Source organism: Mesocricetus auratus, unplaced genomic scaffold (genome assembly GCF_017639785.1).
Source record: "Mesocricetus auratus isolate SY011 unplaced genomic scaffold, BCM_Maur_2.0 Super-Scaffold_100007, whole genome shotgun sequence".
NCBI lineage: Eukaryota > Metazoa > Chordata > Mammalia > Rodentia > Cricetidae > Mesocricetus > Mesocricetus auratus.
The window spans coordinates 77,471,842-77,485,681 of record NW_024429191.1 but is presented as its reverse complement, the minus strand read 5'-3'; the positions used below and the strand labels follow the sequence as shown (position 1 = coordinate 77,485,681).

The 13,840-nt window shown below is 41.6% G+C and overlaps 1 protein-coding gene across 1 annotated transcript; it reads right to left on the bottom strand.

Moving 5' to 3' along the window:
- Positions 1-272: 272 nt before the first annotated feature.
- LOC121141215 (keratin-associated protein 9-2-like) lies at positions 273-1,123 on the bottom strand. The gene is given in 3 exon segments (XM_040748057.1): positions 273-371; positions 373-423; positions 425-1,123. Coding segments are annotated over 3 exon segments (849 nt in total).
- Positions 1,124-13,840: the final 12,717 nt, after the last annotated feature.

Below are 13,840 nucleotides of genomic sequence, written 5' to 3'. Positions count from 1 at the left end.
CAAATGGCACTGATGTTATCAGAATCCTCATATGATGTGACACTCCCATATTTATGTTTATACCAGGATCAATTGATAAGGTGTGTGTGAAACTTAGATGCCGACTGGCAAGCAAATGGAGAAAGAAAATATGACGGAAAATTCATTGGTATATGTGATTTCATCCAAATATTGTTTATAAAAGTCAGTAAGAAATGGAGGGAGTAGACTCTTGGTTTATGGGCACTGAGGTTGGAGGATCTAGGAAGATAGTGATCATTGGATATTCAATTTCAATTATTTGAAAGAGGTGGTCTTGCAGCTGCTGGTTTCACAGCAAGTTGGTTGGCAGCACAGCTGGAAGAAGCATGGCTGGCAGCAGGTGGGCACACAGCAGCAGGGCTGGCAGCAGGGTGTGCTGCAACCAATGCTCACACTAGTTTGATTTGCTAGTGGTAGTCTTGCAGCAGCTGGTTTCACAGCAAGGTGGTTGACAGCTGATTTTTAAGGAGCAGGGTTGGCAGCAGGTGGGCACATAGCAGCAGGGCTGGCAACAAGGTGTGCTGCAGCAGATGCTCACACCAGTTGGCTTGGAACTGCTGGTCTTGCAGCAGGTGCTTTCACAGCAGGTTGGTGGGTTGGAGGCCTCTGAGCAAGTGCTGACAGTTTTGTTGCTGCTGTTGCTGGACTGGCAGCAGGGTGTGCTGCAACTTGGAGGACAGCATGGCTGGCAGCAGATGGACTCAGGGCAGCCGGAATCAGGGCAGCAGGGCTGGCAGCAGGGTGTGCTGCAACCAATGCTCACACTATTTGATTGGCTACTGGTAGTCTTGCAGCAGCTGGTTTCACAGCAAGGTGGCTGACAGCTGATCTTTAAGTAACAGGGTTGGCAGCATGGCTGGCAGCAGGTGGGCACACAGCAGGTTGGTGGGTTGGAGGGCTGGGAGCAAGTGCTGACAGTTTTGTTGCTGCTGTTGCTGGACTGACAGCAGGGTGTGCTGCAACTTGGAGGACAGCAAGGCAGGCAGCAGATGGATTCGGGGCAGCCGGAATCAGGGCAGCAGGGTGGGCAGCAGGTAGTCCAGCAGTAGATGGTCTTGCAGCAGCTAGGCTGATAGCAAGGTGGGCAGCAGGAGAGGGTCATGGTATCAGGTGTGGAGGGTGTTACTGTGTTCACAGGTGAGTTTTCAACAGTGAAGCAAGATCTTCCAGTCAGGGCTTTTTATGCCATGGGCCTCCAATGTGTGGGCCAATCAGAAAGACTTGACCTCTTTGTTTACTATTTGCATATTTAGTGTTTGTTGATGAAGAAGGAAATTCTCAGGTAATGCTCTGAATCATTTGAAAACATTAATTCCTTATTTGGACATAGCTTACTTGAACACATGTACATACTCAAGTGTTCATCCCATCTACTTTGATGTAAGTCTGATTGTCATCAGGTCCTTTGGTCATACTTGTCTCTAAGGGAAACTCAATAATAAGTTGTTTTTAGGACTTTATTCTGTTATCTGTACTTAGAGTTATAAATGTCACTGGGCATGAGAGTGCTGTATTCACAATGATGGACTCAACAACTTATTCTCTCTCTGTTTGCCCAAAAAAGCCTAATTCCTAACTGTTCCAGGTAGGTGCCAATCTCTGTAAAAGTTCCTGTACCTTTGTATCAGATCAGAGCACATTAAAAATGGTTTGATATCAGGTTGTCTGGAACAATTGTGTTTGATAGCAGAGTAAAACCAGAGATGATGAGAATAAATGAAACAGCACTTTATAAATAAGCTGGCTTTCATTAAAAGCCCAAAACAAAGAAATCCACAAAGGTTCGTTGCCAATATAACCTGATTATATAATCTAACATTTATTGTGAATATTTTATATTCTTTTTCCATTATTTTAAAAAACAAAATAAAGACTCTTACTTTGTAGCCTAAAAAGAAAAGAAATAAGCTGGCATCAGCGAAGATGTGGGTGCTTCTATGTCCTCACTGTCTGCTTCTGGGGAGATGTGTGTGACCATCTGTCCTGACTGAGTGTATGCTACTGGAGACATGTGGTGTAGTTTGTGTCCTAGGACCTATGAGCTCCCCATTCATGGCTTTTGGAGAAGAATTACCTTTTCTGTCAAACATAAATTTCTTCTTTTGAAAGGACATTCACCCGGTCACAACCTGGTTGGTTACTTCCATAATACTCATGCCACCATTGTGCCAATGATCTTATCTTTCCTGATATGCTGTTATTACAGCTTGCAAGGTTTGCAGCTGGATGAGACTGTTGATGATTTTTCCTCCCTGGCAGCTTGAATCACTCTGCTGGTACTGTGAAGCTAACTAGCAGGAAGCAAACACTCAGTTCGGCACTGGCATCTTTTCTGTATGTCCTAACCAGATCATATGATGTCTTCAGCTGTAGGGATTACTAACTGGGTCCTGTTTTGCAATAAAAAAATGCTAATAGTTTTCATTGCTTTGGAGACCTGTGGGCTTCTCATAGGATGGTATCATATACCTGGTACTAGGATATTTGTTTAGTTGTCTGTAGCTTCTGGGAGCTGAACTATCCATGCAGGGTACTTCCATTCAGAGCCTTCTTGTTATATTTGTCACCTACCATACAAAATAGTAGGTCTCCAAATGGCTTTTACTACATCATCAGTTTTGATTAACCCTCCCCTCATCACTGTTCCCACACTCCTATCTCTCCTAAGACATTTCCACTACAATAATCTATCTCTCCACTTTTACATATTATGTGTTCTACCATCTCCTGTCTTTTAAAGCCTTTCCACATCATTTTTCCCTGTCTATTTCCCTGGTCTCTACAGGAATTCCATTCTAAAGTCACACATCTAAAAAATCAAAACAAATTCACTTAGGAGCAAAGAAATGAGTTGAGGCTCCATGGAGTCTACTCCATTCTAAGTTGGCGATTGCCTAGCATGAGGGATAAGGATCTAGTAAAATCTTGTGTAATCTTGTACAATTAGATATCTCAGTTTGTCAGTGCCAACTGTTAAAAGGGCTCTGTTCTCCTCTGTTATGGGTTGCCTGTATATATTAATGCACACATGCATGCATACATCACTATGTGTGTGTTTGCGTATGTGTGTGTGTGCTCATGGGTGGGAGGAAAATCTCAAGTATTATTATCAGACATGCCGTCGACCTGTTGTGAGACAGAGGTTCCCCCAAGCAATGCAAACTTGTGTTAGTCTTCTTGGCTGGCCATCAGAAATAGAGAATAAGACCATATAGCTGAAGACAGCATATTCCATGGTCAAAAGCTATACAGAAAGCCTATCTGGAACTGAGCTGGATGCTACATTTCTATGCTGAGATTTCAAAGTGCCATAAGGAGCTATAGATGTTACTGGGATGCTGGTGGTGTTGGTGTTGGTTATCAATAGTCTTTCCTACCTGTGAACAAAATAAACTAAAAAACCCACTTGTCAGACAAGATATGTTCACCAGTGTAGCAGTGTAATGAGTATTTATTTCCTTCACTTATATTAGAGACATACTACAGAGTAAAGGCTCCATGCCTGGTGTTGTAAACCCATTTAACCACAAATGTCTGGGAAGGTCACAGGCGGGATGGAGGAACTTACCCTTGCTGCTGATAAAATTATTTGACATACTATCAAAATATCTTATAAATAACTATGTTTATACCTATGGACAAATGTTTCTTTCTCAGCATTAATTAGAGAAATATCTCTGCATCCATTGATAGTGAATGGACAGTCTCATGGCTGCCCAAGATGCTGATAACCCATAATGATTGATAGCCCGGCACTGAGGAAGGAATTTATAAGATTCCCTGTGAGTCTCAGAGCCCATTGAAAAGGAAGGGCAGGAAAAATGTGAGAGCTAGAAGATAGGGAAAAAGGGTGTAATATTTCTTCTGTAAGTCAAAGACAATCTTTGGTATTATAAACTTACCCAAAGGAGCCACAATTACTTTCACTAATTAATTATTGAGAAGACTGGACTTGTCAGTAATCAATGACAGATGGGGGGTGTTTCAGGAGACCCAACAGTTTATTGCTGAACTATTGGCTATTGGTATATTCTGGGAGAGGAATTGTCATTGTTTTTAGTTATGTGTCCACTGTTGAGACCACCAGACTCCAGTGGATAGTTCCAAAACCATAGTCACATGGAAAACCCTGGTTAAACTCTTAGAGTCCCACGCAAAAACAAATAAAAATGAGTATGGGAAAGAGATTTATATGAAGTGGATAGGTACACATTAAGCAAGTGAATGTGAGGGGTAAGACTAATCAGTATGCATATTATAATGTTTCTAACTGCTGGAAAGCAAATTTAATTTATATTAATAGAAATAAATAAAAAATTGCTCACAAAGTTATAAAAGGTCACACAGCCATTGTGTTAAGGGTCTGCTACTAGATTCACAGCATTACACTAATGTTTACATGTGTTAATGTTTCTTTTGAGCACTTACATGTCATAGCATTCTGCCTTTTGTCTCTTTTGCAGTGTTGGAATGTTGTCTTTCTAGTATCAGAAAGAGAAGAGTTAAAAGATGTTGACAAGTGTGTGCAGAAATTTGGGTTCTTAAAACTTTAAAATGTGAAATGATTTATTTATTATTTTATGTATATACATGTTTTACCTGAATGTATGTATGTACACCACATGCCCAGGGATGTCAGAAGAAGACATTAGATGCCTTGGGACTATAATAACAGGTGGTTGTGAGCTGCTCTGTGCATGCTGGGAATTGAACCCAGATGCCGCTCAAGACCATTGTGAGCTCTTAACATGGAACCATCTCTGTAGCCCAGAGACTGGGACACTCACACAGCAGGGGGAATATTAAGAAGACTAGCAGGTGTGCTGAACATTACAAAGACTCCAGAAAAATAAAAAATTGTACGTTATAACTCATCAGCCATGTCTCAGGATATTTGCTCAGGTTAATTGATATCAGAGTCTTATTATTTAAAACTTTTAATTGTTCCCATTTATCGAATGTAGTCAAGGAATCTCAAAGTCCCATCAAGTATATCATATACTCATGTATTTTAATGATATTTGCTTCTCCATAGCCCCTCCTCTGACTAGTCACTCCCTTTCTCACTATCTATAGGATTTGAAAATTCTGGGTAAAATCGTGGGTTTGCAAATGAGAGTATGTGGTTGATAGTTTGTCTTTTGTGTTTGCTTAATTTCACTCACTAGGACAATCTCATTTTCATCTGTATTCTAGCAAATGCCACTGTTGTCATCAGAACCACTAAGTGATATGGACACTCCCAGATTTATGGTAATCCCAGTAACAACTGATGTGGCTGAAACTTAGATGCCTACTGAAAGCAAATGATAAAGAAAATATGACAGAAAAGGCATTAGTATATGATGTTTATGAAAGTCAGTAATAAATGGAGGGAGCAGACTCTTGGTTTATGGGCACTGAAGATGGAGGATCTAGGAAGATGGTGATCATTGGATATTCAATTTCAATTATTCCAGAGATAAACCTTCCATGGATCTATTGTTTAATACCATGCTTAGTGTCGCTGACAAAGTGCACCATGTTTAGTGTTTTAAATTCTATTGGTTATGTAAATTTTTCATTAAGTGATTTATCAAAATAATAGGACAGACAATCTGGAATGATGATAGCACAGATTTTATTAAATTCTTTGCTTCTGGGGCACAACTCATAAGTGAGCAGAAAGAAGAAAGTAGTAAACAAAAATCTGGCGGTAACTCAGAAGAAAATACAGTTGAGAAGATAACTGGTTAAATGAAGTTTAATTTTGGGGGTAGTGTTTTCATAAGTTATTTCCTGAGAGATATGAAGATCTCGGCTCAGATCCTAAACTGATACCAGACCTTCACACCAGCTCCTTATGAAGATTGCACAAGATCCATAATCTCTGGAGATGAGGAGAGTGAGGGACAGGGACTCCATCCTTTCTCAAAGCATTTCCCACACCTAAGTGAGAATTTGCATTTGTCAGGTTTCCTGGGGAGAACCTGAAGGTGTTCAGCAAATGTTAAGGTATGGGTTTCTGCAGTTAGGGCAGGTCAGCTCTCCACAGAGCATGGCTGTGCAGATGCTCCTTGGGTTCATCAGCAGCAGGACTGGCAGCAGGGATTGCAGCAGCTGAGGGTCACACAGGCTGGTTTGAAACAGGTGGTCTTGCAGCTGCTGGTTTCACAGCACGTTGGTTGGCAGCACAGCTGGAAGAAGCATGGCTGGCAGCAGGAGGGCACACAGCAGCAGGGCTGGCAGCAGGGTGTCCTGCAGCAGATGCTCACACAAGGTGGCTTGGAACTGCTGGTCTTGCAGCAGGTGCTTTCACAGCAGGTTTGTGGGTTGGAGGGCTTGGAGCAAGTGCTGACAGTTTTGTTGCTGCTGTTGTTGGACTGGCAGCAGGGTGTGCTGCAACTTGGAGGACAGCATGGCTGGCAGCAGATGGACTCAGGGCAGCTGCAATCAGGGCAGCAGGGTGGGCAGCAGGTGGTCCAGCAGTAGATGATCTTGCAGCAGCCAGGCTGATAGCAAGGTGGGCAGGAGGAGAGGGTCATGGTATCAGGTGTGGAGGGTGATACTGGGTTCATTGGTGAGTTTTCAACAGTGTATCAAGATCTTGTAGTCAGAGCCTTTTATACCATGGGCCTCCAATGTGTTGGCCAATCAGAAAGGCTTGACCTCTTTGTTTACTATTTGCATATTTAATGTTTGTTGATGAAGAAGGAAATCCTTACCTAATGCTCTGAATCATTTCAAAGCGTTCATTTCTTATTTGGGCATAGCTTACTTGAACTCTTCTCCATAACTCTAGTGTTGATCCTATCAGCTTTGATGTAAGTCTGATTGTCATCAGGTCCTTTGGTCATACTTGTCTGTATGGGAAGGTTAATAATAAGTTGTTTTTAGATCTTTGTTGTGTTATCTGTACTTAGAGCTATAAATGTTTCTGGGCATGAGTGTGCTGTATTCACAATGATAGACACAGCACCTTGTTCCCTGTCTGTTTGCTCAAAAAAGCCTAATTCCTAACTGTCCCAGATAGGTAGGTGCCAATCTCTGTAAAATTTCTTGTATATTTGTATCAGAGCACATTAAAGATGGTTTAATATCAGGGTGTCCAGAACAATGTGTTTTTTTGCAGAGTAAAACCAGAGATGATGAGAATAAATGAAACAGCACTTCTGAATAAGCTGGTATTAGCAGAGATGTGGATGCTTCTATGTCCTTACTGTCTGCTTCTGGGGAGATGTGTGTTACTATCTGTCCTGTCTGACTGTCTCCTCCCGGGGAGATGTGGGTGACCATCTGTCCTGACTGAGTGTTTGCTCTTGGGGACATGTGGGTGTAGTTTGTGTCCTAGGGCGTATGAGCGCCTCAGCTATAGGAGCTCCTCAGTTTTTTCTTTCCTCTTCCTTTTTAAAATTTAAATCAGACACAAGCATGTTTCACACCTCAATCCCTTCTCCCTGTCCCTCTCCTCCTATTCCACCCCCTGGACTAGGCCCCCCAGTCTCCCATCCAATCTCCACTCAGATACCCTGGGAGGGTGAGGTGCTCCATGTTGGATATCCAGAGTCTGTCATTTCATCCAGGGCAGGGCCTAGGCTGTCCCACCAGATACTGACTGAGAGAGTGTCCCTCATTGTGGGATGGGGACTCCGAGTCTGTTTATACACCAGGGATAAATTCTACCAAAGCCACCATATATTACCTAGGCCTCCTCATTGACGCTTATATTCAGGGGGTCTAGGTCAGTCTCATGCTGTCCACCCAGCCAACAATCTGGGTTACAAGTTCTCCCACTTGTTCAGGTCAACTGTTTCTGTGGGTTAAACCAGCCCAGTCTTAACTCCTTTGCTCATCAGTTCTCCCTCTCTGTCACTGGATTCTAGGAGTTCAATTCAGTGTTTAGCTGCGGGTGTCTGCCTCTGCTTCCATTAGTCACTGGATGAAGGTTCTGTTTCCCATACACTCTGGCAGTGGGATTGTATGTTGACACTCTCCTGATTCATGTCTAAAATCTATATATGAGTGAATACATACCATGTTTCTCTTTTTGTGACTGGGTTACCTCACTCAGGATGGTTTCTTCTGGTGCCATCCATTTGCCTGCTAATTTCAAGATTCCAGTTTTTTTCTGCTGAAAAGTACTCCACAGTGTAGATGTACCACATTTTCTCTATCCATTCTTCAGTTGAGGGGCATCTAGGTTTCTTCCAGGTTCTGGCTATTCCAAATAATGCTGCTATGAAAACAGTGGAACACAGTCCTTGTTGTATGAATATGCATCTTTTGGGTATATGCCTAAGAGTGAAACTGCTGGGTCTTGTGGTTGACTGATTCCCATTTTCCTGAGGAATCTCTGTACTGATTTCCAAAGTGGCTGTATGAGTTGGCACTCCCACTAGCAGTGGAGGAGTATTACCCTTTCTCAGATCCTCTCCAGCATAAACTGTCATTGGAGGTTTTGATTTTAGCCATTCTGACCAGAGTAAGATGGTATCTCAGAGTTGTTTTGATTTGCATTTCCCTGATGTCTAGGGATGTTGAGCACTTTCTCAAGGCTCTCTCAGCCATTTTAGACTCCTGTACTGAGAATTATCTACTTAGTTCTTTTTGATTGTATCCTTTGGTGTTTTGGAGACTTGCTTCTTGATTTATTTGTAAATTTTCGAGATCAGCCCCTTGACAGACGTGGGGTTAGTGAGTATCTTTTCCCAATCTGTGTGTTTTCTTTTTGTCTTGCTGACTGTGTCTTTTGCCTTACAGAAGCTTCTGAGTTTCAGGAGGTCCCATATATTAATTGTCGATCTTAGTGTCTGTGCTACTGGTGTTATGTTCAGGAAGCAGTCTCCTGTACCAATTTGTTCAAGGGTACCTCCCACTTTCTCTTCTAACAGGTTCAGTGTGGATGGATTTAAGTTGAAGTCTTTGATCCATTTGGGTTTAAGTTTTGTGCATGGCGATAGACATGAACTTATCTGCAGTCTTCTACCTGTCAGCTCCAGTTATGCCAGCACCATTTGTTGAAGATACTTTCTTTTTCCATTGTATAATTTTGGGTTCTTTGTCAAAGATCAGGTGTTCATATGTGTATGGGTTAATGTCAGGGTGATCAGTTCGATTCCATTGGTCTATCTATTTATTTTTGTGCCAATACCAAGCTGTTTTCAGAACTATAGCTCTGTAATACAGCTTGAAGTTAGGGATGGTGATGCCTCAGGATGTTGCCTTGTTGAACAGGGTTGTTTTGGCTATCCTGGGTCTTTTGTTTTCCAATATAAAGTTGCGAATTGTTCTTTCAAGGTCTGTAAAGAATTGTGCTGGGATTTTAATGGGGATTGCATCAAATCTGTATATCACTTTTGGTAATATTTCCATTTTTACCATGTTGATCCTACCTATCCAAGAGCATGGGAGATTTTTCCATTTTCTGGTGTCTTCTTTACTTTCTTTCTCTAAAGACTCAAAGTTCTTGCAATACAGGTCTTTCACTTGTTTGGTTAGCATTACCCCAAAGTATTTTATGTTGTTTGTGGCTATTGTAAAGGGCGATGATTCTCTGATTTCTTCCTCAGCCCTTTTATCGTCTGTATATATGTAGTAGGACTACTGATTTTCTTGAGTTGATCTTGAATCCTGCCACTTTGCTGAACGTATTTATCAGCTTTTGGAGTTCCCTGGTAGAGTTTATTTGGGTCACTTATGTAAACTACCATATCATCTGTAAATAGTGAAAGTTTGACCTCTTCTGATGGGGAAGTCCTGTGTATATGTCAATAAAGCACTGTTGGCCAATAGGGAAGCAAGATAAGTCGGACTAGGAGTCAAGGAGGTCTCTGGGAAGGAGAAACACAGGGAGTCATCATGTAGCTGCCACAAGGGTAAGAAGTCCGGACCCTTTTCTCTAGTAAGAGAAATACTTAGATTAACAATTATGGAGTAAATACTTAAGTCACAGCTAGCCAGTAAGAAACAAGCAAGGACAACAGTGTCATAATGAATACAGTGTCTTGTGTGTTATTTGGGGACTACAATGTGGCAGAGCCCAGGTGACTGGTGGGGTAAAACCAAAGTGGCTGGCGAGGAAACGGCTTCACTCAACACTCTTCCTGTACAATTTGTATCCCCTTGATCTCCTTTTGTTGTAGTATTGCTCTAGCTAGAACTTCAAGGAAAATATTGAAGAGGTATGGAGACAGAGGACAGCCTTGTCTTGTTCCTGATTTTAGAGGGATTGTGTTGAGTTTCTGTCCATTTAGTTTGATGTTGGCTGTTAGTTTGCTGTATGTAGCTTTTATTACGTTAAGGTAAGTTCCTGTTATCGAGGATCTCTCCAAGACCTTTATCATGAAGGGTATTGGATTTTGTCAAAGGCTTTATCAGCAGGTAGTGAGATGATCATGTGATTTTTGTCTTTCAGCTTGTTTATATGGTGGATTACATTGATGGATTTTCGTATGTTAAACCATCTTTGCATCATTGGGATGAAACCTACTTGATAATGGTGGATGAATTATCTGATATGTTCTTGGTTGATTTGCCAGTATTTCATTGAGTATTTTTGCATCAGTGTTCATGAGGGATATTGGTCTGAAGTTTTCTTTCTTAGTTGTGTCTTTATGTGGCTTAGGAATCAAGGTTATTGAAGCCTCGTAGAGTTTGGTAAAGACCCTTCTGCTTCTATTGCATGGAATAATTTGAGAAGAATTGGCATAAGCTGTTCTTTGAATTTCTGGAAGAATTCTACCATCTGGCCCCGGGCTTTTTTTGGTTGGGAGACTTTTGATGACTGCTTCTATTTCCTTAGGGCTTATAGGTCTATTTAAATTGCTTATCTGTTCTAGATTTAATTTTGGCAGGTGATATCTATCTAGAAAATTGTTCATTTCCTTCAGATTTTTAAAGTTTGTGGAGTACAGGATTTCAACATATGACCTGATGATTCTCTAGACTTCCTCAGTGTCCATTGTTATTATCCCCTTTTCATTTCTGATTTTGTTAAATTACATGTTCACACTCTGCTGTTTCCTAAGTTTGGATAAAGGTTTGTCTATCTTGTTGATTTTCTCAAAGAACCAACTATTTGTTACATTGATTCTTTGTATTGTTTTCCTAGTTTCTACTTTATTGATTTCAGCCCTCAATTTGATTATGTCCTGGTGTCTACTACTCCTTGGTGATTTTGCTTCTTTGTGCTCTAGAGCTTTCAATTGTGCTGTTAATTCTCTAATGTAACTATTTTCCAGTTTCTTCATGTGGGCAATTAGTGCTATGAACTTCCCTCATAGCACTGCTTTCAAAGTGTCCCATAAGTTTGGGTATGTTGTGTCTTCATTCTCATTGAATTCTAAGAAGTCTTTAATTTCTTTTTTTTAATTTCCTCCTTGCCCCAAGGATGGTGCAATTGTGCAGACAAAACTATATTTAAACAATATGTATCCACTAACCCAGCCCTACAGAAAGTTCTGGAAGGAAAACTCCAACCCAAGGAATTAACTACAACCAGAAAAACATAGGCAATAGATAATCTCACCTTACCAACAGCCAAAAGAAAAAACGGTGTAAATCCACATATAATTTCACCACCATCAACTATTCCAAAACAAATAAGAATGAGCAATCAATGGTCATTAATATTCCTCAATATTAAGGGTCTTAACTCACCCATAAAAAGGCACAGGCTAACTGAATGAATTCGAAGACAGATCCCATCCTTCTGCTGCATATAAGAAACACAACTCAGCCTCAGATGCAGCGCCTGCTGTGCAGCCTGTATCCAAGAATGTAGCAAGGGTGTCGGGATTGATGACACAGAGACCAGTCAGTTGCCTTAAGAAAACTTTATGCTCCCCAAGAAGGCTAAAGAGAACTTCCCAAGAAATGCTTCCCTCCAGAAAAGCTTCTGCCAAGCACACTTTTTCTTCTCCTGGCTGGTGGTTATATGTCCCTGACACCAGAGTCAGCAGCAGCAGCAGCGGGCAGGAAGAGGCGGCTAGCCATTGGAAGATCAAAGTCAGGGTGTTTCAGTGAGCAAGCCCTTATCGGGCACTTATAGCTCTGGTAAACATTTCTTAGGGCACTGGATTGTTTTCAGTAAACATGTCTTACAACTGCCTGCTGCCAGGCTAATGGGGAAGTGGGCCTCTGGTCAAGGTCTGTTGTTCCCACATTCAGAGACAGATATTACCTCAGAGTTAAGGGTTGGGAAAAGATTTTCCAATCAAATGGGCCCAAGAAACAAGTTGAGGTAGCAATCCTAACATCTAACAATTAGATTTTAAACTAAAATCAATCAAAAGAAATGAAGGAAGTCATTTCATACTCATCACAGGAGAAATCCACCAAGATGAAGTTTCAATTCTGAACATCTATACCCCAAATATAAAGGCATCCACATTCGTAAAATAAACATGACTAAAACTCATATCACATATAAAGCCCCAAACACTTATAGCGGGAGACTTCAAGACTCCACTCTCACCACTAGAGAGGGCTACCAGATAGAATCTTAACAAAGAAGCAAAGGAACTAATAGAAATGATGAACAAAGGGATTAAGCCTGGGCTGGTTTAACCCCCAGAAACAGCTGACCTGACAAGGGTTAGCGCTTGAATCCCAGACTGATGGCTGGGTATCCAGCATGGGACTGATTAAGACCCCCTGAATGTGGGTGTCAGTGAGGAGGCCTAGGCAATCTATTGGGCCTTGGGTAGTAGATCAGTATTTATCCCAGGCATACAAATGGATTTTTGGTGCCCTTCCAACAATGAGAGATGCACTATCATCCTGGACTCTTGGGGGAGGTGTTGTTAAAATGTTTAGGTTTATCCAGTAACGAGACACAAACCGTGATTCAACTATCCCACGTGGAGTTTATTGGTACAGGGAGGGAAATGGGGGTGAGAGGTAACCACGCAGAGATGAGAGAGAGAGGAGAGAAGAAGAAAGAGAGACATGAGAGTAAGAGAGGAGATGAGATGGAGAGTAAGACAAGAGTAAAAGAGTAAGAGAGAGTAAGCAGGCAGGGGTCAGTCCTTTAAAGGGGTCCTTTGCACCTGTGTGGTTCTCACAGAGCTCTGGGCTGGCCAGAGTACTGCCTGAGTGCATCCTGCCAGGTAACAGGGCAGGCCAGTGTAATGCCTGAACCTTTCAGGAGGGTATAGGCCCTGCCCTGGATGAAATGACAGACTTGGACACCCCCATGGAGGGCCTCACCCTCCCTGGGGAAATGAGGGGATATTGGGGGTGCTAGTGGGAGGGCATGGGAGAAGGGGAGGGAAAGGGAGAGGGACCTGGGATTGACATGTGAAGCAACCTTGTTTCTAATTTAAATGTAATTTAAAATTAAAAATTAAAAAAAGAAGTTACGACCCAACTGGGATTAACAGACATCTATAAAACATTCCATCCAAATAAAAAAGAATATACCTTCTTTTCAGCACCACATTGAACCTTCTCAAAAATCGGCTACATACTTGGCAACATAGCAAACCTTAACAGGTACAAAATATTTGGAATAACTCCATGCACCTTATCAGATCACCATGCATTAAAATTAGAATTCAACAACACAAATTGATGAACTTTAGTTTCTATCAAGCACGAATTAATTCTTTTGAAAGGACATTCCCCCAGTCAAAAACCGGTTGGTTACTTCCATAATACACATGCCACCATTGTACCAATGATCACATCTTTCCTGACATGTTGTTATTGCAGCTTGCAAGGTTTGCAGCTGGATGAGACTATTCATGATTTTTCTTCTCTGGCAGCTTGAATCACTCTGCTGGTACCGTGAAGCTAACTAGCAGGAAGCAAACACTCGGTTCAGCACTGGCATCTTTTC